A 22740-nucleotide genomic window follows, 5' to 3' on the forward strand; every position below is an offset into this window, starting at 1 on the left:
CTTTTGAGCCTCATCCGCGGAGATCCCACGCTCATCCTGAGACAGCGGTACCCAGCCACCCCGTTCTTCGATCTGTCATCACACGACTTTGACTGAATACTCTCCGAACACCTTGGTCAAAAGTTTCGGGTCATACGGAGGATTTCGAAGAATTAGCTGCTGATGTGAAGCAGGACCCGGAGGATGTCTACGTTGGTAAACACTCCTGCGCGCTGCATTCCCAATACTTCCTCGCCGTCTGCACACCCACCCCGTACATTGCAGCGCCGCACACCACCAGCACATGCATAAGCTGATGGCTACTCCCAATTACGTCGCAACGCCGAGGGTACCATCTCTCAGGCACTCTCGCAGCGTACAACAAAGCTCCGGTGCCATGACAAACGCCTAGTCCAAGATAGTAGCCCAAGCTCATCCTACTATCCATCTCTTCCACGCCATAGACGTGGGTACCATGCGCTATTGGGAGGAAAGAAGACGCTCCCAAAAGGAGATAAAGCGCCGTACGGAGATGACGAGACTGAGGACCAGAAAAGGTGGGGTGCAGAGTAGTGAGTGCGCAAGCAAGGCCCACGACAGTAGCGAAGATACTGTAGGCTTCCTGTAGTACAGGATCGCATTTGAAAGTGAAGTGTGTACTGGCAATTGTCGTACCATACAGTGGTATCACGATACCAAGGTAATCGAATCGGCCCGTCCAGGTGCGAACAATTTCGCTGTGATCGAGGAAGATGTGGTGTCTATCAAGCGTCAGTGCCATCTGTTCTTCAAACTCAAGGCATGAGGGTTGAAGATGAGTATCAAGAGGTACTTACAAGAACGAGAAAAAGAAGCATGCTATGACAGAGGTAAAGTAGACGTAGACAGCTTCATCGTCGCCGCTTCTACTGTACCTATCTAGGTGACTCCGACGAGCAGACAGGTAGAACACGACAGCGACCAAAAAGAAGGCAACGGTACCCAGGATATGTGACCAGATGTTGACTGTCTCATTGTGGACCTGGAAGACGCTCCTGAGTGAGTGATGGTAAGAGAACGTTGCTTGTCTAGTGACTATTAGCCCCAAGCCGTGTGCCGTTTACGACGCGGAAAACGTACCGATGGGATGTGAGTATGAACTCGTTGTCTCGCTGCCAGGGCACTGCGTTGACGCCGTTAGCTCAGGACATTCCTAGTATCCACCGGGAGTAGTGTAGAGTCGAACTCACAGAGATCATCCCAGCCTATCAACGCATCGTAACTCTGGGTCTCATCCGTACTCTGAGTCTCCTTATCGTGCGCGTCGGATCGAACATGTCGCAATGTCGTTGATGTTCCATACCCGTCGCCATGGTTGCTTCCCTCCAAGATCCCCGCTTTCTCTCTAGCGTCTTGGCGTGTCTGTGATGTCATACCGCTCAGCTCAACTGAGGCTGATGCCGACTCCAACGAATACTTTCTCAATGTTTTCAAGGTTTTATGAACGGCAGAGCGATCTGAAAGTCGATGGCTGATGCTTTTGTGCCGACAAAGACATGCCCTACGGAATAGTCACCCACAAGTTCAGTCACCAAGCCGCCACGCTTCCAAGCTATGCACGGCCGTGACGCAGTCAATGAGTCCGCGGACCCCTTTCGCCTCTCATTTTCTTATGATGCGGCCAAGATGTATCTAAGGAATGGGAAATGCTTCTTCCTGTCGTACGTCGTATCCTTGGGAACTGTAAAATCTGGGCGGCCTTGCTCGCCCGTGTGTTTCTGTATCGCGAGGATCCTCGACCACTACCACATCAGTCCCCTGCTTTCTACGCATTTCCATGTCACTCATAATTGAGGTGAAGTTTACCAGATGGATTCTTTCCAACCAGGCAATCTGCGCTCAATTGTTGATTGCAGCGATTTTGCAGTGACGGAGACACAGTTTTCAAACAATGTAGTCAGCATGATGGCAGGCGAGCTGAACATCTTCACCTCGACTTTCGCAGCGTTTGATGGATATTCGATGTCGCCTGAAGCGGTAGGTATACAACAGTCTCAGATTAGTTCAGATGGGCACTGCATGGAGCGAGGCGTGGATGGCATCAAGATGAAATGCGCACAAAAGTACGGCACCGAGGAATCGATAGCTAGCAAACGAGGATTATTCTGGGCTCACGTCTTGCAATGCTCGTCATTTCTACATTTTGATACAGGCATCATCTCTCATAGCAAGACAGAAAGTTCAGGATGGAGAGCCAGCCAAGGTTTCCATATTATTAATTCAATCACCGCGCTCGATCGGGCGGTTACTGTTCAACAATCATGCACCGTCATTCATGCCCAACAATGTACACCGAACCATATCCAATGGCACCCAGCAATCAAGAGATAGGAGTAGTAATAGACAATGAGGATTCCACGCGCATCAACATTGCGCGAAGATAGAGCACGGAGAGGGTCAAGGTCAGAGAAGTACGGTAGGACGAATGGCGCGGACTTTCGACGGGTACTAGACCAGGATCGCCGTGCCTAGTTGGATTCTGAAGGAGAGGCATATCGTATCTCTTTTCGATTATGGGTTTAGAAGTCGGGAAATAGGTGCCCGTGGCTATTCGGACACGTCAGAATGTGGTCTACAGTATAAGGAGGACTCTGCACGCACGGGTCATCTCCTGCCTGACCGTATGCCTCCGTCTCCTCCGGATACTTATCGAATTGGCTGGCATCGCCAACGCCAGCTCGCACAGGTGGCACGTAGGGTGCATCAATGTCCTTCTTTTGTAGTCGGTCCCACGTTACTTCGGCGAACCAAGGGTGGTTCATAACGTCCTTGCTGCCGCCGTGCAAGTTGCCCAGTCGCTTGGTGAGGTCGGGTGTGATGAGCTTTTGCAGCAGGTCGTGGGCGTCAGGGTGGATGTACGGTGGGTACTTGACTCTCGACTTGAGGATGTTTTCGTAGATCTTCATGGGGGAGCCACCGTCCCAGAAGGGAGTGAAGCCGCAGAGCATTTCGAAGATGAGAATGCCAAGTGACCACCTGGCGTTGTTAGTGCGACTCGAGCCGGGGGAGACATTGCTACTTACCAGTCGACGGACTTGTTGTAGCCTTTTGACGCGACGACCTCTGGCGCCAGGTAGTCAGGCGTACCGCACAGCGTCCATGTGATGTCGGGGACCTCTTTCGCGAAGCCAAAATCGGTGATCTTGAGATGGCCATGGCGATCCAGGAGCAGGTTCTCGGGCTTCAGGTCGCGGTAGATGATGTTATGCGAGTGCAGGTAGTCGAGTGCGAGCGTAACCTCTGCGGCATAGAACTTGGCGACGGGGTTGGGGAAGCGCTGGAGGAATTAGTATCAGATACATGATGCCAGGCACGGATGCGACATACCTGAGACTTTCGCAGCAGACTAAACAGCTCGCCTCCTTCGACAAAATCCATGACCATGTAGAGGTTCTTGGAGTCCTGGAAGGTGCCCCACAGGGTGATGAGGAAGGGGTGCTTGACCTGCTGCAGCATGCGGCGCTCGTCGTTGGTGTGCTCGACCTGCTTCATCTTGACAACCTGGGCCTTCTTCAGCACCTTGACGGCATAGAAGCGCTGGTTGTGCTTGGACTGGACAAGGTGGACGCGGCCGAAGCTGCCGGTGCCGAGGGTGCGCTGGATGGTGAAGTCGGTCAGCGAGTACTTGCCCTTGGTGACGCGCGCCTGGTTGAGGGGCTGCGTCTGGAACTGGACGGCGCCGGCATGCTTAGGGGCGGCAGCGTGGGCGGGCGTGTTGCTGGGGTGTATCAGGTTCTGTATGCTGGGGACGTTGTGCGAGGGCGTCGGCGGCTGGTGTTGCTGCTGGTGGGCGTAGGCGGGGTTCATCGAGTCGGACGGCTTGGAGGGGGCGGCAGGCGCGGCCGGGGCCGTGGAGCTGGTGTTGCTCGCCGTGTTGGTCAGCGACTCGTTGGTCTTGGTCTTGTGCAGGTGGAAGGAGCCCGACTTGCGCGACGTCGTGGGCGTGATGGGCGAGTGGGCGTCCTTGACGGGCGACGTCGGCGAATCGAGGTCCTTGGAGCCGTTCGAGTCCTTGGTCCGCTTCTTCTTGAGGAAGCCCAGGGTAGGCATTGGAGGGGCGGCGCGACGAGTGCGGCGGCGCGGCCCTGCCTGTTCCTCGACGCAGCTCGGGCGATCTCAAGCACTGGGGCCAGGAATGCGCGGGGAGCTCGGGACGGGGGCGCGGCGCAGACGGCAGCAGGCGATGCGCTCAGGGGCAGTGGGTGTGCAGGTGCGCGGGCATCAGCAGAGCAGCGAGGAGTGTCGGCGGCGTGGGCGGGCGAGGCAGGCTTTGGGCTAGGTGATGGGTGGAGGTTGGGCTAGACAGTAGACGCTCGCTCGCGGGGAAGAAGCGTCGCAGCTACCACGCGCGGGCGGCATTGGCAACAACATGACGCCTGCGGCTCATCAAAGAGCCATGTTTCACGCGCCTGCACTGGCACCGTGTTTGCGCCCGCAGTCAATGGCATGCATGCATCCAAACTAACATGTCAATGTCTTCATCCCTTCATTACATCGTGTCATGCCCGCCCGGGCTGCACGCGAAGCATCGCTGCTTGTTGCGTCATGCGTACCATGCACCGTGCCCAGGTGGTCGTCCCGGCTGCTATACCCAGCCTGCCTATACTGCGAATCGCTTCCTCGCGAACCCGTCAACGCCTAGCAATGCGCGCCAATACACATGCATCATCATACCCAACGCCGGCCCATCTACAAACACCCCAAAAGACTATTGCGCAAACATGACTCGAAAGCGCCCAAATGGCACACGTTGCATCGTCAAAAGAAAACCTGGCCGTTTCACAGCTCATCAGCCACCGCATGGGTTTCATCGGCCCCACCAGACACCACGATCGGCTGGTACGTCTCCAGGTCAAGGCCGCACACTTCCATGCGCCGTTGCCGGAATCTCTCGTACAGCTTGCTCCACGCCTCTTGCGCCTGTGCGTTCTGAGGCCGCAGCTTGGCGCGTTCAGAAAAAGGAATGTCGTACTCCGGTCCTGGTATCTCGGGATCCGACAGCCTCACGAACGTCGTCGCCTGCTCGAACGCCGTCGCGTTGAAGTCGTCGACGACATTGCGCAGGTTCTGCGATTCGTAGACCACGTTGCCCATTGACAGCGACCACTCCGAGATCAATGAGTCCGGCACCGTGAATGTCTTGCGGAACATGTTGAGGTCCGACGTCGGATTCGTCGTGCGCAGTGTCCTCAGCTGGTTGTAGCTCTGTTGTGACGGGTGTATCATCAGGAGTGATGTCGACATGTCGGTTCGTTCTGGCGTGGCGGGGTACGCTGCCATGGGCTCTGACTTGGAGAAAGCCAGCAGCGAGTCCAGAGCCGATGCGTCGAGCAGCACTCCCGGACCTTGCAGGTAGAGTAGCCGCTCGTAGTCTACCAGTGAGTACAGGCTTGCTAGTGAGTAGGAAGAGGGCAGTGTGTCTGGCTCTGTTAGTCACTGCAGCGGGCAGCTTCCTGGGCTCAGCACTCACCGTCTGCGCCTTCCATAATGGGCTCCATGGGCATCAAAGTGACGCCATACCGCCTCGCCGCTGTTCGCAGCAGTCGCCGTGTAGTCGACATTTGCGGGCCGTATTTGTCGTCTTCAGACTCCACCAGCCACAGTTTGGGAAACATCAGTATCCTTTTGGCCGGGCTCTTCATCTTGTGTAGATCAGACAGCAGCATCACGGCACTGCAAAGTTCCACATGCTCTCTCACCACCTGCACATAGCCCAGGCGGCTCCAATCCATCGTCTGCCCGGCAATATACTGCGCATATGTCTCGTCCACCTCCGGACGGCCGCCCATTGGTCTTGCCCATTTTACGTCCAATGTCGGAGGTTCTATCGGCTTGGGCGGGGGCAGAGGCTTGGGCAATCGGGGCTTTATGGCGGCTTGTAGAGAATGCACGTATCGTTGCTGTAATACCCAGCCGGAAAGGAAGAGGGCGAGTGTGAAGAGAAGAACTACCGGCGGCTGTCAGCGAATGCGAGTGCGTGCCCGTCGTGGGCCATGCGTACCAATGGCTGCCGACAGGATGACAGAAACCTGGCTCGAAGTAAGGAGAAGTCTCCCCATAGCTACAAGTAAACGCTGGATGCGAAGGGTATAAGAATGCTATAATAGTTCAAAAGTGTGCATGTAGAATAGTAAGAGCAGTTCGTGCAGGAGAGCGCATGCAGTGGGCGGGTGTGACGTGCCCCGTGGATCTAGATTCCGTAGGGCTGCATGTTGATCGCTGGTGTTGAGCAGGCAACTATCGATTGCTGGCAGCACCCCGGCTCAAATTATCGCAACCATCAACGCGAGCTTCCTCCGCAGCACCATCGAACTACCAAACCACCAAACCGCACAACACTGCACGCGCATTTCCGAAGATATCCAAGGGCCATTCGACCTCAAACTAGCGACGAAACGACTGTCCGGCATCCCCACATGTCAAAACCGCAGTTCGACCGCGCAGACGCCAGCGCGCTCCTCGACGACCGAGGCTATCGCGGAGCCCTCATCAGAGGGCAGAACCCGGCGCTGCTCTTCGAAAAGGGTGTCCGCGAGCGCATCACCGAGTCCTACTACTGGAAAGAGCAATGTTTCGGTCTGAACGCTGCGACCTTGTGCGACCGCGCGGCCGACCTCAAGTTCATCGGTGGCACGACTGGCATTACGGGCAAACCTACACCATTCTTGTGTCTAGCGTTCAAGATGCTGCAGCTAGTTCCGGACAAGGAGATTATCCTTGAATACCTCAACTTTCGCGACGACGAGGAAGATGGAGCACAGGACGGCGAGGCCAAGAAGGAGGAAAACGGCCACACATCCGAGGACGAAGACCCAACCAAGAAGGCGCTCGATCTAAACGCTGCAGGCAAGCTCGGCGACTTCAAATACCTGCGCTGCCTCGCTGCCTTCTACATTCGCCTGGCCTGGGAGCCCGTCGAAATCTACAAAACCCTCGAACCCCTCCTCACCGATTACCGCAAGATAAAACGACGCCTCAAAGATGCCTTTACCCTCACCTACGTCGATCAGTTCATCGATGACCTCCTCACAAAAGACCGCATGTGCGCGACGAGTCTGTGGAAGTTGCCGTCGCGGGCGAACTTGGAGGACCTGGATCTGCTAGAACCGCGGGAGAGTCCGTTGGGTGACGAAATCGATGAGCTGGATGAGGAACTAGACAGAAGGAGTGATGGAAGTACACGGAGCTACAGAAGCAGGAGCTATGACAGCAGGAGCAGGAGTCGGAGCTACGACAGTCGCAGTCGTAGTCGCAGCCGCAGCAGAAGTCGAAGTCGAAGCTACGATAGTCGTGATCGCGAGAGGAGTCGCAGCCCAGGCGAGCGGAGCCGGTCACGGAGTAGGACACATAGTAGGAGTGGGAGTCGCAGGCGCGATTAGAGTCGCAAGGACAGCGTGATGCTAGCATGTAAAGCTGCGCATCGGATTTAGCTTTATACCCATCCATGGATCTATGTAATGAAGCGTTCAGTTGCTATTTCCATCGTCGCACGAACACCACTCGATCCTGCGTTACGAGTCGCACACGATGCCACCACTCCCAAGGCCCATAGGATTACATTTTGCCGCACCATGAGAGCGCTTCCGACCCCAGCCACAGCAAGATGTACGCAACGCTCACCCACCACGTCGCTGCCACGCAGTCTCCCAACTGATACTGCACAAAGGCGCCCAAGTCAGCTGCAGGTTCCCTCCCTATAATTCGAACCCTCATGAACTTTACAAAAGAGAAAAGAGGAAGGAACACAACCCCTCCAGCAAACGAGAGCACAGTCCACGATGGAGCCCTGGACGCCTCCTCCTTGAACAGCCTTCGCCATGGGAGACAGGAGAAGACGAAGCTGCTTATTATCCACCCCGCACCAGCGACAGTGAATACTGCGAATGGCGCCTGGATGCACTTCAAATATTGTTCTCCAATGCTATCTTCTAGCACGCGTCGAGGCCGGACTTGAAGTGCTCGGCAAAGCTTCCTGAGGAACAGCGGATAGCAAAGTCTTGCCAGCGCCACAGGGAGGGCAACACCAGCAACATTCGCCATTGAGAGCCCATGTTCAGAGCCCGATACCACGAAAGTCATTCTGGTGAGCAGTGAAAGTGCACTCAAGTTAACTCCAACATTGACTTGCTTGCTCATCCTCAGAGCACTGGGAAGAGATAGCACGATAGAGATCCACACCCTCTGAGGGTGAGCAAGCGCTCGAGACAAGATCCATCCCACGGCAACCGATATGTATGGCCAAACAGATGTCTGTCCCTCGTGTAAGGCAGGTTCTCCGAAGGCCAGAACGAGGTGTTCCAGTAATGGCAATGTGTCGTCACCTTCACCCTCTTTCTCTTTCTCTTTCTTGCCAAAAATTTCCGTGAGGTTGTAGATGTATAGCAAAAGGTGTATGACCACCAGTAAATTTTGAAGGTCTTTCTTTTGTCGTGAAGTTTGTCGTCGCACGAAGAAAGGGGAGCCAACTAGGATGATTGGGATTGCTGGCCCTGGGATGCGTGATCGACCGAGTGCCACTGAAGGGTAAAGAGATGGCTCGTCGCTCGCCATGTTGGGGAGACTAGGAACACTGGAGCGCGAGTTTCTTCTATATTGCGCCTTTTCCAGGCAGCAGTCGGTCTTGTGTCCGCGCGACTGCCGACGGTGTCCGGGTGGAGTATTCTTAAATGCCGTTTACCCCATGTATCAACAGTACTGCCGAGCTTTTTTCTTTCTACATAGGCAATAGGGAACTTGCGCCAAGGAGTTCAAATCGTTGCCGCCATTGCCGTCTTGGCCTGCCGAGGTATACCGAGCTTGACGGTCCGAGCGGCCCAACGGCTCAACAGTGCCAACGATCCTGCGTTGCGAGTCGCACACGATGCCACTACCTAGGTACTTCCAAGGTACGTGCAAGGTTCAGTAAGCTCCGATAGCATCATACTAGGCCTGCACGTTGAAGCAACTTCGACACCACCGAGCGCAGCTGTCACCACTTGTACTCCATCATCACCATGCCTGACTCTGCACCCCAACCCTCCACCCTCCTTACTCTTCCTCGAGAATTGCGCGATTTGATATATTCGTACCTGCAAGCTGAAGGAGAATCTGACTGGTGTGAAACCAGTCTTTTCCCTACATTCTGTCTCCTGTACCGCGTCCACAACGCACCGACTCTCGCGCTACTTCATGCTCATCCTCGTCTGCGAGAAGAGTCTCTTGAAATCACTGAGAAACAAGGAGTCTTCGTCACAATCTGCGATCGGGACCGCCTACGACCCTGTCCTGTAGATACACCGCATCAATCACCACCCAGTCGCAAGCGTCGCACGCTACCTTTAGACACACTTTTCAGCCATTACATCAGGCACGTCGCGATTCTCGTCCCCAACAGCCATGAAGACCTGAATGAGTGGACGTGGAACACTACGCGGCGTTTTGTCTCTGTGCTGGCACAGAAAGCTCCATTTCTAGCAACCATCCGAATCGACTATCAATACCGCTCCCAAACCCTACTTCAGCATCACAACAACACCTTTGCACGGTTTGATATGTCTCCATATATGCTCGTGCCACCGCCCTGTCTAGACACGTTGCAGCTCGTACAGCGGGTCGAAGGGTACCGTCTCGAGCAGGAACCGATTTCCGAAGATGAGCATCGGAGTCAGCGACGTCAGCGACGTCATCACAGGTGTCTAAAATATGGCTGCTACTTGTTCAGCAAGGCTGGAGTAGACTACACGTCTCATCTTTGGAAGCCTGAAGATGTTGATGGACGGCTGTGGGCCGAGCCGTATGATGTGGATGATTGGAGAACGCCACTACCGGCTTGGGTGGTCAATCACAAACTGAAGGACTGGAGGGAAAAGCGTGGCCACGAGGAAGCTGTGGCTTGGTTCTGAGATCGCTTCGTGATCGAATCTCAACGACTTTGACAATCGGTTTGCAACATCTTGCATTCTGGCAGATACCGAACAGTTTTAAATGCAGTTAGGGTTTTGGACTCTGTCATGCGCTATCGCACGTATATCTACGCAGTTTTTCTAAAGTAGACCATCATTGCAGGTTCGAGAGGACTTCTCGCTGGCTGTCGACCATTCCAGCAACCCAACAACATCTCCCTTTTCGCTTATGTTCCAACTTAACTCACGCTCCCTCGTCCACTCCCCACGATAAGATTTTTCCATCAGTAATTTCGCTGGTTCTCAATTCTCCTTCCTGATATCCTCTTCAATATGATTCTCGCGCGCAAGTTCTTTCCTGACTAGACCGAAAGCCTCGTAGCAACGCGCCCATCCCCTTCATTCAACACACATAGCTTACACGAAACATCGAAGCCATCAACTATTTCATCAAATATATGGCGTTCTTCTCATCTCGCCAGGCTCCAGGGCTCCTTCCCTTCGCATTGTGCGCTAGTCGAGACCCACTTAACTCGAGCGTTTGTCAACAACATCAACAGCAACATTGACTCTCTCGCTCAGAGCACTCACCCATCAAAGACACTTTCCGCTCTGCTATTGACACTCGCGTCCACTATGATGTCGGGCGAACGCAGCCGCCGGGATGCGATGAGGATGGCCCTCATGCCTCACTCTGAGACCATAGAGGGTAAGTAATCCATGACCACCTTACAGTAGCTCTGCTAACTCTTCATAGACTTTAATGAGAATTACCGAAGACGAAAGTTCAACATGGAACAACTGGCTGAAGCCTATGCTTGTTATGACCTCCTCGATGAAAAGGAGCTGGCGTGTATTGCCAGGCAGGAAATCGTGGTCCAGAACATGGAGGCCCACATGAGGAAGTGCGCCGCGTACTTCCCTGGCTATGCACCCTTTGCCAACCTCGGTGAAGGAACAGCGCAGCAGGTGGGAGACTTGCTTGGTCCGGCCGACGGAGGCAACCCCCAGCTCGTGCAGGAGAAGGAGAAAGAGAAGCCGGTCCTGGGAGGTAACTCTCAGCCCGCACCGAAGAAGCCGATTCTGGGAGGTAACTCTCAGATAGTGGAGGAGGGGAAGACACTCGGAGGTAGCTCTGAACCTGTCAAAGAGAAAGATCTACTCGCAGGCAACTGTGAGCTGGAAGTGGAGGAGGTGCGGAATCAAGGGGTCAACCGTGCGCCCAGTGAGAGGACGAAGCGATGGATTCAAGGCATCGTAGCCCTGAGGAAACAAAAGTACCTCAGGCGGCAGCATAAAGAGCAAATGCGCATTGCCGCTCTGGCTCGAGAGCTGAACAACTGAAGGCTCCGAACTATGTCAATCATGTAAACTTGTAGTTCTGAAAGCGCAGGCCGAATACATCACGATAAAAGAGTGTCACAAATCAACACGTGTGTTGTCACAATACCTACGAAATACCTCCCTTTGCTCTTGAAACTCTTTCCTAGCCCATATATTCTTCAACGCCCGACAGCCCTTGACTAACTGAGATTTTGAGATCTGCGCATCGCTCCGAGCATGCATTAGACTGCCGGTGCTATCGGGCAAGATACTGTTCACATTGACGTCACCTCTCCATTCGGTTGTCACTCCCGTTCCGATTCCCTTTCACCGTTTCGGATGATTGAACAACTGTCCTTACATGGATTGCTATAAATCCAACAGTCTGGGCAACATATTGGGGATAAAGAGTCAGTCGCATCATCCCATCAATATGCCCCACATTCACCTTCCCGACAGGACGGCGCATATAAAGAGCAACATCAACGACTTGGCGCTGCCCACCGGCAGTCGCGCGCTGGAACCATTTTCATCTGCGAATCGGATACATCGATGCGAGAACTTCTCAACGGATTTTCTAGAGCGGCATGTATCTGTCTCGGTGGGACATACTCCTCCAAAACCCACTCCGAACCATTCCCATCGCAGTACATCAACACTGAGACATTATAATTACCAGATCAGACACAGATATCTACAACAACATGAATTTACATTTGCTCCTTTTCCAAGTTGTCGCGGTGCAAGCTGCGATCCGCTTTGGTTGCAGCAGTGTTTCTATCCAGCGCCTGGACCCGTTAGTCGAGCCTGGTCGTGTACCCTCGTCTCATGTTAGTGTTATGATCGTAGTGGTGACCATATACTAACACAACTGCAAAGGTACACCAGATCGTCGGTAGGCTGGACTTACGATACAGCCTCTGGTTCTCTCATTGACGTTTCCGCAGGCGGTAATGCTTTCAACGCTACGATGGCCGGTGATATTGGGGAACAGGGCAGCTGCACAACATGCGCATACACTGAAGGTACGTCATGCGTTCCTCACTCCAGTTTCTTTACAATCGCTGACATTGAATGTAGACTTCTCCAACTACTGGACCGCGGCGATGTACTTCAAACACCAAAACGGCTCATACAAACGCGTTCCAATCTATCCAAACGCTCAGCTAGGTATTCCGACGACATTGCCTACACTGGAGCACATTGAAAGGCTAAACCTTAACAGGATTCGATGGTCAAGATGCGGACCACATCAAGGGAGGTATGACGGTATACTACACCCAGAAAGACTTCGAAAGCTCAGACCTCGACAATCCCGTGAAAGCTTTTCCGCCGGTGAGTGATGCTATCTCGGCCGTCGATGAAACGAGCGATTAATTGGGTCAAGGGCTTCCGCATGACCGTTGGTAACCCGTCAACAAACACACTCAACGGCACAAAGAAGGGCCTGGCATACACGTGCTTGCAAACCATCCTCACTAGAGGTTATGAGACTCCTGACTTCCCGAAAGAGCACTGCCCTGCAGGTATCATGGCGATCCAGGTAAGCAATGATCCTTAGCAGACATTATGATCAGGGTACTGAAAGCATGGCAGTAAGTCTCCCTGCGATGTTAGCATACTCTTGCAAACAGGTGCTACGCACTTGCGGGCAACGCGTATCTTCCCAAGAGAAACTCGTTCCTTTCTCCACGAAACCTACTAATTGCGTCTTTCATGTGTAGCCATTTTCCCTCTTGCTGGAACGGAGTCGACCTTGACTCTCCCGACCGTCAGTAATCTCCCTGTGCGAACTGTCTGTGAGATAAAAACTGACTTCGTACGCCAATCTTTAGATCAATCCCACATGTTCTCGACGACACGAGGCGGCTTCCGCCCGGCGGACCCGTGCCCTGCATCGCATCCCATCAAGATGCCTCAACTAGCATACGAAACAATGTGGAATACAACTGCCTTCGCCGACATGTGGCCAACCGATGGTTCGCAGCCGTTTGTGTGGAGTTATTCCGATAGCAAGGGCTACGGTACTCATGCTGACTACGTGTTTGGGTGGAAGGGGGACAGCTTGCAGCGAGTAATGAACGATAGTTGCATGTTCCATAATTGTGGAAGTCCGGGTATTCAGGGTGTGCTGAAGACTCAGACTGTGGAGGAGATGAACGCTTGCGCGGTTGATAGCTCCGTCGACGAAGAGGTGGATGGGTGGCTCGATCATCTGCCGGGGTACGAGATGGAGGTCTAGCTCGGTACCTACTGATTATGGTATGGTCTTTTGCGTATGTGGCGGCCAGGCTTAGAGCGGGGATGTCGCAGGCACGGCGTGTCTGGTTCGTGTTCATAGATTGCAGCAGGTTCACGGGTGCCCTGGCGATCAGCTAAGACAATACGCTAAACTCGATTTGAACAAGCTTGCTCGCGTCTCCTGTTTCCGCATCGCGCCTTTTCCCATCGCTCCGACACTGTAATCAGACTGCCCGCTCCATAATCAGCTATGTCCTGAACCGTAACGAAGTCGGTACGGTATCGAAGCGTCCGGCCAAAGTTCTGTGGAAACATCCTCATCGCATACCATACCCCACATGCTCTTTTCCCTGATTAACAACGTGTCCGCTCGACGATCATCGCCCGCAATTGGTGACAGGTGACTGTCATTTCGACCATCTGTGCATCGTCGTATCAAATGCTACCGGCAGATGAAAAGTCCAAATCAATGCAGATCGACGTCTGGTGGTTACGGCTGCTGAGGGCCAAAGCACCAGCCCTGGCTCGGTAGTGAACAGCCGGCACAGCAGTATCGGACATATTGACGAAGACGCACCCCAGTCTTGGCAGAGTATGTTTCTTGCTGGAAGAGGCGGGTCTGTCCTTGGCATACGCTGCTGTCAGTGAGCCCCAGGCGATCTCGCAACTAGCTGATTAACAAGAAACAGGCGCGAAGAATCACGCGCACTTGATACCAAGACTTCCATGCTGGGCCCCTACATGCAAGGTAGGTATATTATAGATACAGACCGCCGGGCCTGGTGGTCAGATACTTTCTCCTATCTACTCATCAGCTCCAGCATCATGGTCTCTTTCGCGGTCTTTGCCGCCGCCGTGCTAGGCAGTCTGCGTCTCGCTCTCACTGCACCGAGCGGTATTGCCTCATTCATCAATCATGACACAGTTGGGAAGCAGCTCGAAGCCCGTCAAGGTGGCTACTACTCCTTTTGGTCCGAAGGAGGTGGCTCGTTCCGTTGCAACCAACAAGGTGGCGGAAAGTACACGTGCAACTGGTCAGGACAGTCTGGTGGTGGCTTCGTTGCTGGCACAGGTTTCAAGCCTGGGGGTTCGAGGTAAGAGCAGCAACGGGTCCAAGACGATTTCGAGAGCTGTACTAATGGATCGCACTAGGACAGTCAAATACTCGGGTACATACGACGCCAAGGGTCCTGGTTACCTCGCCCTCTATGGCTGGACGCGCAACCCTCTCATCGAATACTACATCATCGAGTCGTACGACGTCCTCGCCCCAGGTGAGCCTTGGACGCGCAAAGGCAACTTCACTTTTGAAGAAGGCACCTACGATCTGTACACTAGCCAGCGCGTAAACAAACCGTCTATTGAGGGGACTCGTACCTTTACACAGTTCTGGTCGGTGAGAACAGAGAAAAGGGTTGGCGGTACAATCACTACGCAGAAGCATTTTGACGCGTGGAACAAGGCTGGGATGAGGTTGGGCGGTCACGACTATATGATTCTTTGTACGGAGGGATTTGCGAACGGGACGCTGCTGCCAAGTGGAAGTAGCAGCATCACTGTAACTTAGTTGGTGAGAGTTGGCTCATGACTAGCCTAAACTTGTGGAGCCGTAGAACGTGAACGCATTCTTATAGTCTCAATCGTGCGTGTGTCATCTCTCGGGATAGAGGGAACCTGGATAATCCGCTTGATTCCTTTACGCTTCCTCTAGCCTTGCTCCGCAGGCCAGAAATCACTCCAATAATCCGTAGAAATTATCACGAATACAGTTTCTACATAGCTTGCTGTGTCATCAGTGAGTATACATACTGAATGACCGACTTATGCGACCGGCTACACTTGGTTGCGGGAGAAAGACCCTGGGTTGCACTGCTCAGATCGTACGATATGCGGGGTCGTATCCAAAAGGGAACGAGTAGCAAAGTGGAGCCGGTTGCTGTCGCCAAATAGACATTTTGATCCTTCGTGCTCGGGGGTCGGCCGCAATGCGACACATCCACGTCAACCTAGGGGGAAAATGTGCACCGAGGAGCCTACCTTACCACCGACTTTTCTAGTGTGCTTGCGATATCCTGGTGTAGTCTGCGGAGCAGTTCAATTTCTCCTCTTGCATGTGGTGACTCTCCGCGACCAGAGGTGTTGCCTAGCCCGTGGCCCATGCATAAAGTGGAAGGATGCGCGCCATGGAGTTACAAAGGTGCCGTTGAGGGGCGGCGCGACTAGCGAACGCACATGCCCTGGGCCACACCACCACCGATTGTGAGGGTTGAGAGAACCGCACTCGTAGTGTACATGATACCATGACTGTTTGCACGTACACAGTCACGAACATTTAAGCCTGCTGGATTTGGGAGAGAGATCCCATGCCGGGACGACTACGTATATACTGATGGCTCCGAGACGGTAGGCCGGCATCGAGGTATACGACGGGGCGTATTCGCCTGTCAGCAACCGCGCCCAAGGGGTAGATAAGAACAACGAAGACTCCTTCGACGCGCCCTCTTGCAAAGCCTCTTTCGCATCCAGAACACTCCTCTCATCCGCTTGTTTCTACGCGCATCATGGCAGGCACAGTCCTAATCACCGGCGCGAACGGTTCGCTAGCTTTACCATCAGTCAAGTACCTGTTGGAAGCATACCCATCCTTCAACCTGGTTCTTACCGTCCGAGACAATTCAGAGAAAGATGCAAACACGCTAAAACTTCGTCGACTTGTAGCCCAGCACCCCGACGGACAAGTGTCTATAAGAAAGCTCGATCTCTCCTCGCTGGAAAACGTTCGGGTATTCAGCAGAGCGCTCCTTGTTGAGATTGAGGGCAAGCAGCTTCCACCCATCCGGTCGATTATCTGCAATGCGATGACATGGAATTTGTCCGGCGGGCCGAAGTATTCGAAAGACGGATACGAAATGTCGATTGCGGTCAACCATCTTGCACATTTTGCTTTGTGTTGCAGGCTCATAAGTGCCATGGACCCAGTCCATGGCCGTATCGTCTTTTCGGGCAGCGGCGCACATCGACCGGAGGAAGCAAGCCTCGTCAAGGGATATCCAACTCATATCCCAAACGATTTGGAACTATTGGTTCATCCAGAACCTGATAAGAAAGGCGAAGAGTTGGGTCGAGGCTTCCAAAGATATGCTGTGAGCAAGTTGGTCTCCATCATGGTGATGTACGAGCTCAATCGTCGCCTGAAAGCAGTAAGTCTCCCGTTTTCGAAGACCCTGCTTGGCTTGCAGCCTAACTGTTTCATCAGAAGAAAGATGTAGAGTCCATCCGCGCGGTTGCGGTGGATCCTCTGGATCTGATTACATCGCGGGCGTTCCACCAGCCGCACGTTCCGCGAACAATTCAAATCATGGCTACGGTCGTGACTTGGTTGTTGCCGTTGATTGGCTACTTCCAGCCTCGATTGGTGACCGTCGAGCAAGCTGCAATCGCCTTCGTAGATGTGGCAGTAGCCGACAGATTTGATGGGCAGGAGGGGTACTTCGAAGGGAAGAACAGAGTCGAGAGCTCACAGGACAGTTTAGATGTGGATATACAACAAGCCTTGTGGTTCAGGAGCGTCGAATGGTGTGGGCTGGACAGAGAGGATGTGCCGATGGGGTTGTAAAGGAGAGGTTGAGTTGTCAGGGACGTCAGTGGGCGCTCTTAGTGCCAGTCGGCGCGATCGCCGGAAGCTGGGGAAGCCTCAATCGCAGCTCCACCAACCTCTCAAATCCCTCATCATGACTTCGTAACGATGCGCACCATGTGCGCGAAGCGATATACGCTCTACAACTGATTCGTAGTTTTACCCTCCCATGACTGTACGCGTCTCTAATATCGGCCCGCAGAGTTGAGCGCGTATAAGCACCACCCGAGACACCGCTACGACGCGTGGCCTCAGCCGAACCTCAGCGCCATGTCCAACGGGTACGCAGCCACTGCAACACGACGACATGCACCACGTCGATTGTGGCACAGCCGAGTGTCTAAACTTGACTTGCAGACGAACCGATCCACAAAGCCCGTCACGACACATTCACAGCCAAGCTCTCAGCTGCCGCTTGGCAAAGCTTGTTCCTTGATTTTGTGAGGGATTTATTGGCGCCACAAAGCTTAGTTGAGCTTAGCCACGCAATCAGTGCATGCACCTCGCAAGGGTTGGCATGCTCTAATGCAGATTGTTACGACAAACGTCTACGTGACACCAATCAGAACCAATGAGACATGACCTTGAGCAAGCTGAGCCACCCCAGCCGCGGCCGTTTTCATCTGTCACACCGTCCGGACTTGCATCTTGGGTTTGCTCGAGAGATAGCGGCGTCGGTGAGGCGGTGCAGCAGGGCCGAGCGACCAGTTCCAGGCCTGACAACTGGCAGACGTTGAAACATGGGCATGCATGCCTGAGGGTCAGGGCTTGATGTGTGCCACTGGCGAGGTCGAATGACAAGGCGCGCAGGCCACAATGACGGAGGCTACTATCCTGGACTTATCGAGCTGGGGGAGACTGTCACGCCTGCTGACCTGCCTAGTGATATAAAGGGTCGTGGACATCCGCGAAGAGGAACATTCACTTCCCACCACCTTTTGACATCGCTATCTACGAATTTCACCCACCGCACCCACCCACAAATACAGCACGTCTGGCTCTTGGGCTCACAGTTCTCTTCACATCCAACAAGACTATCACAGTAAGTGGCCCAGGCATGCTACCAGCTACATGACTAACACTCCGTTCAGTATCACCTCCACACGAATACCATCAAGATGCCTGCCAGTGTCGCCTCTTCCATCTCGACTATCATCAAGCCCTCGCCAGCCCCGAAGTGCGGCGAGTCGTGCGACTGCTGCGGTTGCGACGAGTCCTGCTGGTGCACAGTCATGTAGGGCGAGGACACCTCATACTTGGTCAAAATGTTACGATCGACTTCTTGAAGGACGCCTAGGTGCTGTCAGCTAGCGGACATCATCATAGCCAGGCTTGCTACAAACCGTTCAATATAGCCACTGTTTTCTTTTGGCTTGAGCCCAATTACTGTGCTCTCGAATCACTACCTCATCAACTCCCATCTGACCTGCAACGATATCGCCATACCTCATAGCCTCGTTACATCAATTTTATGCCTGTTCATACTTTTGTCGACCGCGAGGCAACACCATTTGGGTCATGACTCGGTTGAGCACAGGTGTACGCAAAAGTGACGTAATTCCTCCATCACAAGAGCGTACCTGGTAAACGTTGCAACAATCAAAAGAGCCTCACGGGCTCTTCCAGTCTCACAGCATACGGCTCCACGCTTTTCAGACACCAGATTTCACCCCCCACTTACTCATATCACAAGAGCAAACATTCAAAATGCCCCCGTATGTCGCCCGCGATGCTATCCTGAGGACTTCGAAGACGCTTTCGCATCTGTTGAGACCTACTGTTCGCTTTGCTCACACACAGCGCAGGTCTTTGCCTGACTTCTCGCTTGAGGGCAAGGTCGCTGTTGGTAGGTAGTCAAGAGCGTCTCTTGACAAGCTAACTAACTTGCTATAGTTACCGGGTATGAGACCACCAACCCGCGCCATGGATGGCTACGATCCGTGTCGCAGATTTTTCCTGCGTAGAAGCATACATCATCTTCAAAAGTATTCAATTGTCAACATTTACTAGTGTGTATGCAGCAGAATGCGACACGGGTCCTAGCTACCCCTGGTGTCCCTCTCACGAGACATCAAACACAGTTGCAATCAAGCTAATATGCCATACAGTGCTTCTCAAGGTCTTGGTCAGCATATCCTCGCCGCCTTCGCCCTTTCCGGCGCCCATAAAACCATTGTAGACCTTAAGCAAGAAGGTGCCGACAGATCAGCCAGTGCCCTCGTTGAAGAAGCTAAGAATCAGGGCCTGCCACCCCCGAAGGTGCATGGCTACGAGTGCGACACATCGTCCGAGGAAGGCGTCAAGTCTACGTGGGAAAATATCGTCAAAGACTTTGGGACCGTCGATATCCTCGTTACTAATGCTGGTATTACTGGTGGCGCACCAGCCGAGGACTACCCATTCGAAGACTTCAAACGAATGATCGACGTCAATCTGACTGGAACCTTCCTCTTCTCTCGCACAGCGGGTAAATGGTGGATCGACAACAAGGTCGACGGCCGCATTCTGATCGTCTCATCAATGTCCGGCTCCATTGTCAACCGCCCGCAGAAGCAGTCGGCATACAACGCTTCCAAGGCTGCATCGGCCCATCTCATGAAGTCACTGGCGTCAGAGTGGGCGCCGCACGGCATTCGCGTCAACGCACTGAGCCCGGGATACATCCAGACCGAGGCTAACGAGGGGGAAGAGATGGAGAAGCTGAGCAAAGAGTGGTTGAAGGATATTCCCATGAAGAGGATCGCCAAGCCAGAGGAATTCCGCGGTGCGGCCGTCTGGTTGGTCAGTGATGCTAGCAGCTACGTCACGGGTAGCGAGATTATCGTGGATGGGGGATACACTATCTGGTGAGACTTGCTGAGAGTGGGACTATGTACGCACACATCCGAATATTCTTATCATTTTGGCGACAGGCAAATCTTCCAGTCCCAAATCATCTCGATGCAACCCACTCGGGCAAATCGCTCGTCTTGTAGCGCCCTTTGTTATGCTCAATCGGTGCTGGCGTTGCTGTCGCAGAAGCAGGCGTATCCTTTTGCGCCCTATCGCCAGAGTCATCGGTGATCGCTTTTCCCTTCTCCCTTGTCTTCCCTCTTTTTAGACCCAGAACGAAAGCCGCGACAATAGCCAAGAGACCGACCAGACTACCAACTACCGCACCTGCAATCACACCTGGACTTGTACCGCGCGGAGCTCTATCGTTGCCTGACGGAGTATTCTCGGGGGTTGGAATTCCACTGGGTGGGTTGGACAGGTTGTGGTCCGAAGTGGTCATGCTGTTCGAGATAGCCGTAGACTCTGCTCCTGAGTTCGATGTGGTTGTGGTCCTGGATAACGATGAAGAAGGCTCAACAGCTTTGGATACCGCAAACATCATGCTCCGATATCCCCACGAATAGTTATCCCATACATCATCGTCGCGATGCTCTTTCCATCGAAACACATGATTACTGCCGTTGGCGCGATCGTCGGGAACATCGACCGTCCAGTTCCACTGCCCACCTTGCCGCACATCGGTCGTATCCAGTTCTATTGCGAATATCGATTAGTTTCTAGGGGCGGCGGGATGAACAACGTCGATTACAGCGTACCAAATAGTTTTCGTACAAATGCGTCGTTGGCATAGCCTGTAATCCAGAGATCAAGGAGAGACTCGTCGCCGACGGGCCCATCACCCCAATTCGGCCAATTGTCGTCCCATCGGATAGTTATCTCCTCCCCTTTGGACCAAAATTTCTTCCCGTTAATCCAGTTAGGGTTTGTGAACTCGGCCAAAACAGACGCCGCTAGGTACGACAGGCATAAGAACGCCTTCATCGTAGAGCTGGCGGAGACGAAGTACAGAAGCAAGAACTATTTCAACAGAAAGCTTAATGACCCCTTAATCACTAGGCGGCTGGTTGCGGTAGCTGTCAGCCTTGCCAAGGCTCCCGTGCCGCAATGATGCAGATATCGCAAGGCGCATGAACCCCTTACAGATCGTATTCAGCTCTCGCAACGCATACTAGAGCATCACTGAATGTGGCTACGTATCAATAATTCCTAATCGCATTTGCTGCATACACGCTATTCAATCTCAACAACTAGATGGCTTCCAAGAATATGTACCTAGGTATACTTCTAGCTCTACAACACTTCAATATCTGATTTGTGTTCTTGCAGGATATGAGACATGTTGTAGCTATCCCTAGCAGCACAATGATAGGTATCGTATATTTTTCGTTGTCGTGCAGGAAGCCAGGCGGCCAGGCGGCCAGGCGGTCAGCAAGTGTTACCTGGGTATGCTTGGGGTTGCGCGCGTTACTTGAGTCAGGACAGAAGCCGGAAACGACAGTTATACCTTCATGCTATTGTCTTCAACGAAAGTAGAGTACGACTTTAACACAGCCTAGAGCCCGATCTTGGTTCGAGCTACTGTCTTAGTACCCAAAGAGTGCTGATCATGCGACAGTCATAGGAAACCTTGGAAGTCAATGTGCCCAAATGTACCTAGGTATGAGGACTGGATAATAATTCTAAGCATCCTTCACTACCTACGCCTCAACGCAACCCGAGTAATATCCAATATCTCAACAATACTTTTGCTTTGTCGCCCAGTCACACATGACTTTTCCGACACAGCTGCAACAAGCGCACACCTGTCATGCACCGCCGTGGTCAGCGCCATAATCTCCATCGTCAGCCGTTGAATGCCTTACCTTCTTTTGTTTTACCGAGTTATCATTTCCATCTATACATGTCAATGTCTGAGCATTCCACCGAAACTTGTTGTAGCAGGCGTTTGCGTTGATGACCGCGGCGCAGTCGTCGCTCCGTGCGACTTCGGCAGTGCACTCTGGGTATGTTTGGGCGGCGCTGAGAGCGAGAAGAGTTGCCAGAACGGCGAGAAAGAGCATCATGACGGGTTTGGGTGATCGAAAAAGGTGAGAATGCTTGGTTGGGAAGTGTTTGTCGTTGTGTGGTGCCGCTTTGCTCTGCTCAACTACCTAGGTATCTGTTATCGGACGTCACTGGCACAGAGAATCCCGGACTTATTTATCCGATTGCAACTCGTGCCGGTTGCTTGGAACAATATAATTGGAAGTACCATGCAGCTTGCGGTGTCTTGGAGGAGAAGGAATGCTGGTTACACCCACGGTCAGCTGCAGTCTCCGTAGGCATCGGACGGATCGTCCCGCGTCGTGCACCTTTTCAGCTCTTGTCCTTCGACCACTCTAGAGAACACTCATTCCAGGCGTCTGCTCATTTGAAGGCTTCAGACGAATGACCTCCTTCATGGAATGACGACGTTCGATCTTCCTTGGCATCTGAGCTCGCATTCGCTACGCGATATTAGCTTACATTACCCTGGCCTTCGGCTCTTCGCATCGATGCTCGTGAAAGACGGCAGTTAGTAGTCTCCTGGACAACAAGTTGTGGCACCCATAGTATGAAGGATCGACTTGCCATGGGCTGCAAACTGCTGTTTGGTAGCTGTCGATAACACCGGAACGCTGGAGACCACAGGGACGTAACGACATGAAACTACACATCTTCGCCATTGCCTTCGGGTTAGTCGCGACTGCGAAGGCAGGGCTTTTGCGCTTTGGCTGCGCGCAGTTGACAGTACAGAGACTTGACCCGTTGGTGAACCCAGGCTCG

At 53.2% G+C, this 22740-nt stretch overlaps 7 protein-coding genes across 7 annotated transcripts; 5 read left to right on the plus strand and 2 right to left on the minus strand.

The window, feature by feature from the left end:
• Positions 1 to 2537: 2537 nt before the first annotated feature.
• On the minus strand, positions 2538 to 4068 carry TPK2 (cAMP-dependent protein kinase catalytic subunit; the record flags this gene model as incomplete). Its single annotated transcript, XM_049349107.1, has 3 exons — positions 2538 to 2994; positions 3042 to 3295; positions 3346 to 4068. 3 exons carry the CDS (start codon positions 4066 to 4068, stop codon positions 2538 to 2540), a joined length of 1434 nt encoding a protein of 477 aa, XP_049215894.1.
• A 729-nt stretch (positions 4069 to 4797) lies between these two features.
• J4E79_000191 (uncharacterized protein) lies at positions 4798 to 6077 on the minus strand (the record flags this gene model as incomplete). The annotated part of the gene is made up of 3 exons (XM_049349108.1): positions 4798 to 5438; positions 5489 to 5965; positions 6020 to 6077. The coding sequence occupies 3 exons, from the start codon at positions 6075 to 6077 to the stop codon at positions 4798 to 4800; spliced, it is 1176 nt and encodes a 391-aa protein (XP_049215895.1).
• Positions 6078 to 6434: 357 nt separating this feature from the next.
• J4E79_000192 (uncharacterized protein) lies at positions 6435 to 7429 on the plus strand (the record flags this gene model as incomplete). Its single annotated transcript, XM_049349109.1, is given in 3 exon segments — positions 6435 to 7194; positions 7238 to 7356; positions 7373 to 7429. The coding sequence occupies 3 exon segments, from the start codon at positions 6435 to 6437 to the stop codon at positions 7427 to 7429; spliced, it is 936 nt and encodes a 311-aa protein (XP_049215896.1).
• Positions 7430 to 10538: 3109 nt separating this feature from the next.
• Positions 10539 to 11243, plus strand: J4E79_000193 (uncharacterized protein; the record flags this gene model as incomplete). The annotated part of the gene is made up of 2 exons (XM_049349110.1): positions 10539 to 10608; positions 10657 to 11243. 2 exons carry the CDS (start codon positions 10539 to 10541, stop codon positions 11241 to 11243), a joined length of 657 nt encoding a protein of 218 aa, XP_049215897.1.
• Positions 11244 to 12192: 949 nt separating this feature from the next.
• On the plus strand, positions 12193 to 13464 carry J4E79_000194 (uncharacterized protein; the record flags this gene model as incomplete). Its single annotated transcript, XM_049349111.1, has 5 exons — positions 12193 to 12247; positions 12303 to 12392; positions 12448 to 12557; positions 12610 to 12765; positions 13348 to 13464. 5 exons carry the CDS (start codon positions 12193 to 12195, stop codon positions 13462 to 13464), a joined length of 528 nt encoding a protein of 175 aa, XP_049215898.1.
• Positions 13465 to 14288: 824 nt separating this feature from the next.
• J4E79_000195 (uncharacterized protein) lies at positions 14289 to 15030 on the plus strand (the record flags this gene model as incomplete). Its single annotated transcript, XM_049349112.1, has 2 exons — positions 14289 to 14557; positions 14616 to 15030. The coding sequence occupies 2 exons, from the start codon at positions 14289 to 14291 to the stop codon at positions 15028 to 15030; spliced, it is 684 nt and encodes a 227-aa protein (XP_049215899.1).
• A 3777-nt stretch (positions 15031 to 18807) lies between these two features.
• J4E79_000196 (uncharacterized protein) lies at positions 18808 to 19950 on the plus strand (the record flags this gene model as incomplete). The annotated part of the gene is made up of 3 exons (XM_049349113.1): positions 18808 to 18946; positions 18994 to 19000; positions 19209 to 19950. 3 exons carry the CDS (start codon positions 18808 to 18810, stop codon positions 19948 to 19950), a joined length of 888 nt encoding a protein of 295 aa, XP_049215900.1.
• Positions 19951 to 22740: the final 2790 nt, after the last annotated feature.

Source organism: Alternaria viburni, assembly GCF_023758015.1.
Source record: "Alternaria viburni strain BMP 2772 chromosome Unknown scaffold_1, whole genome shotgun sequence".
Lineage (NCBI taxonomy): Eukaryota > Fungi > Ascomycota > Dothideomycetes > Pleosporales > Pleosporaceae > Alternaria > Alternaria viburni.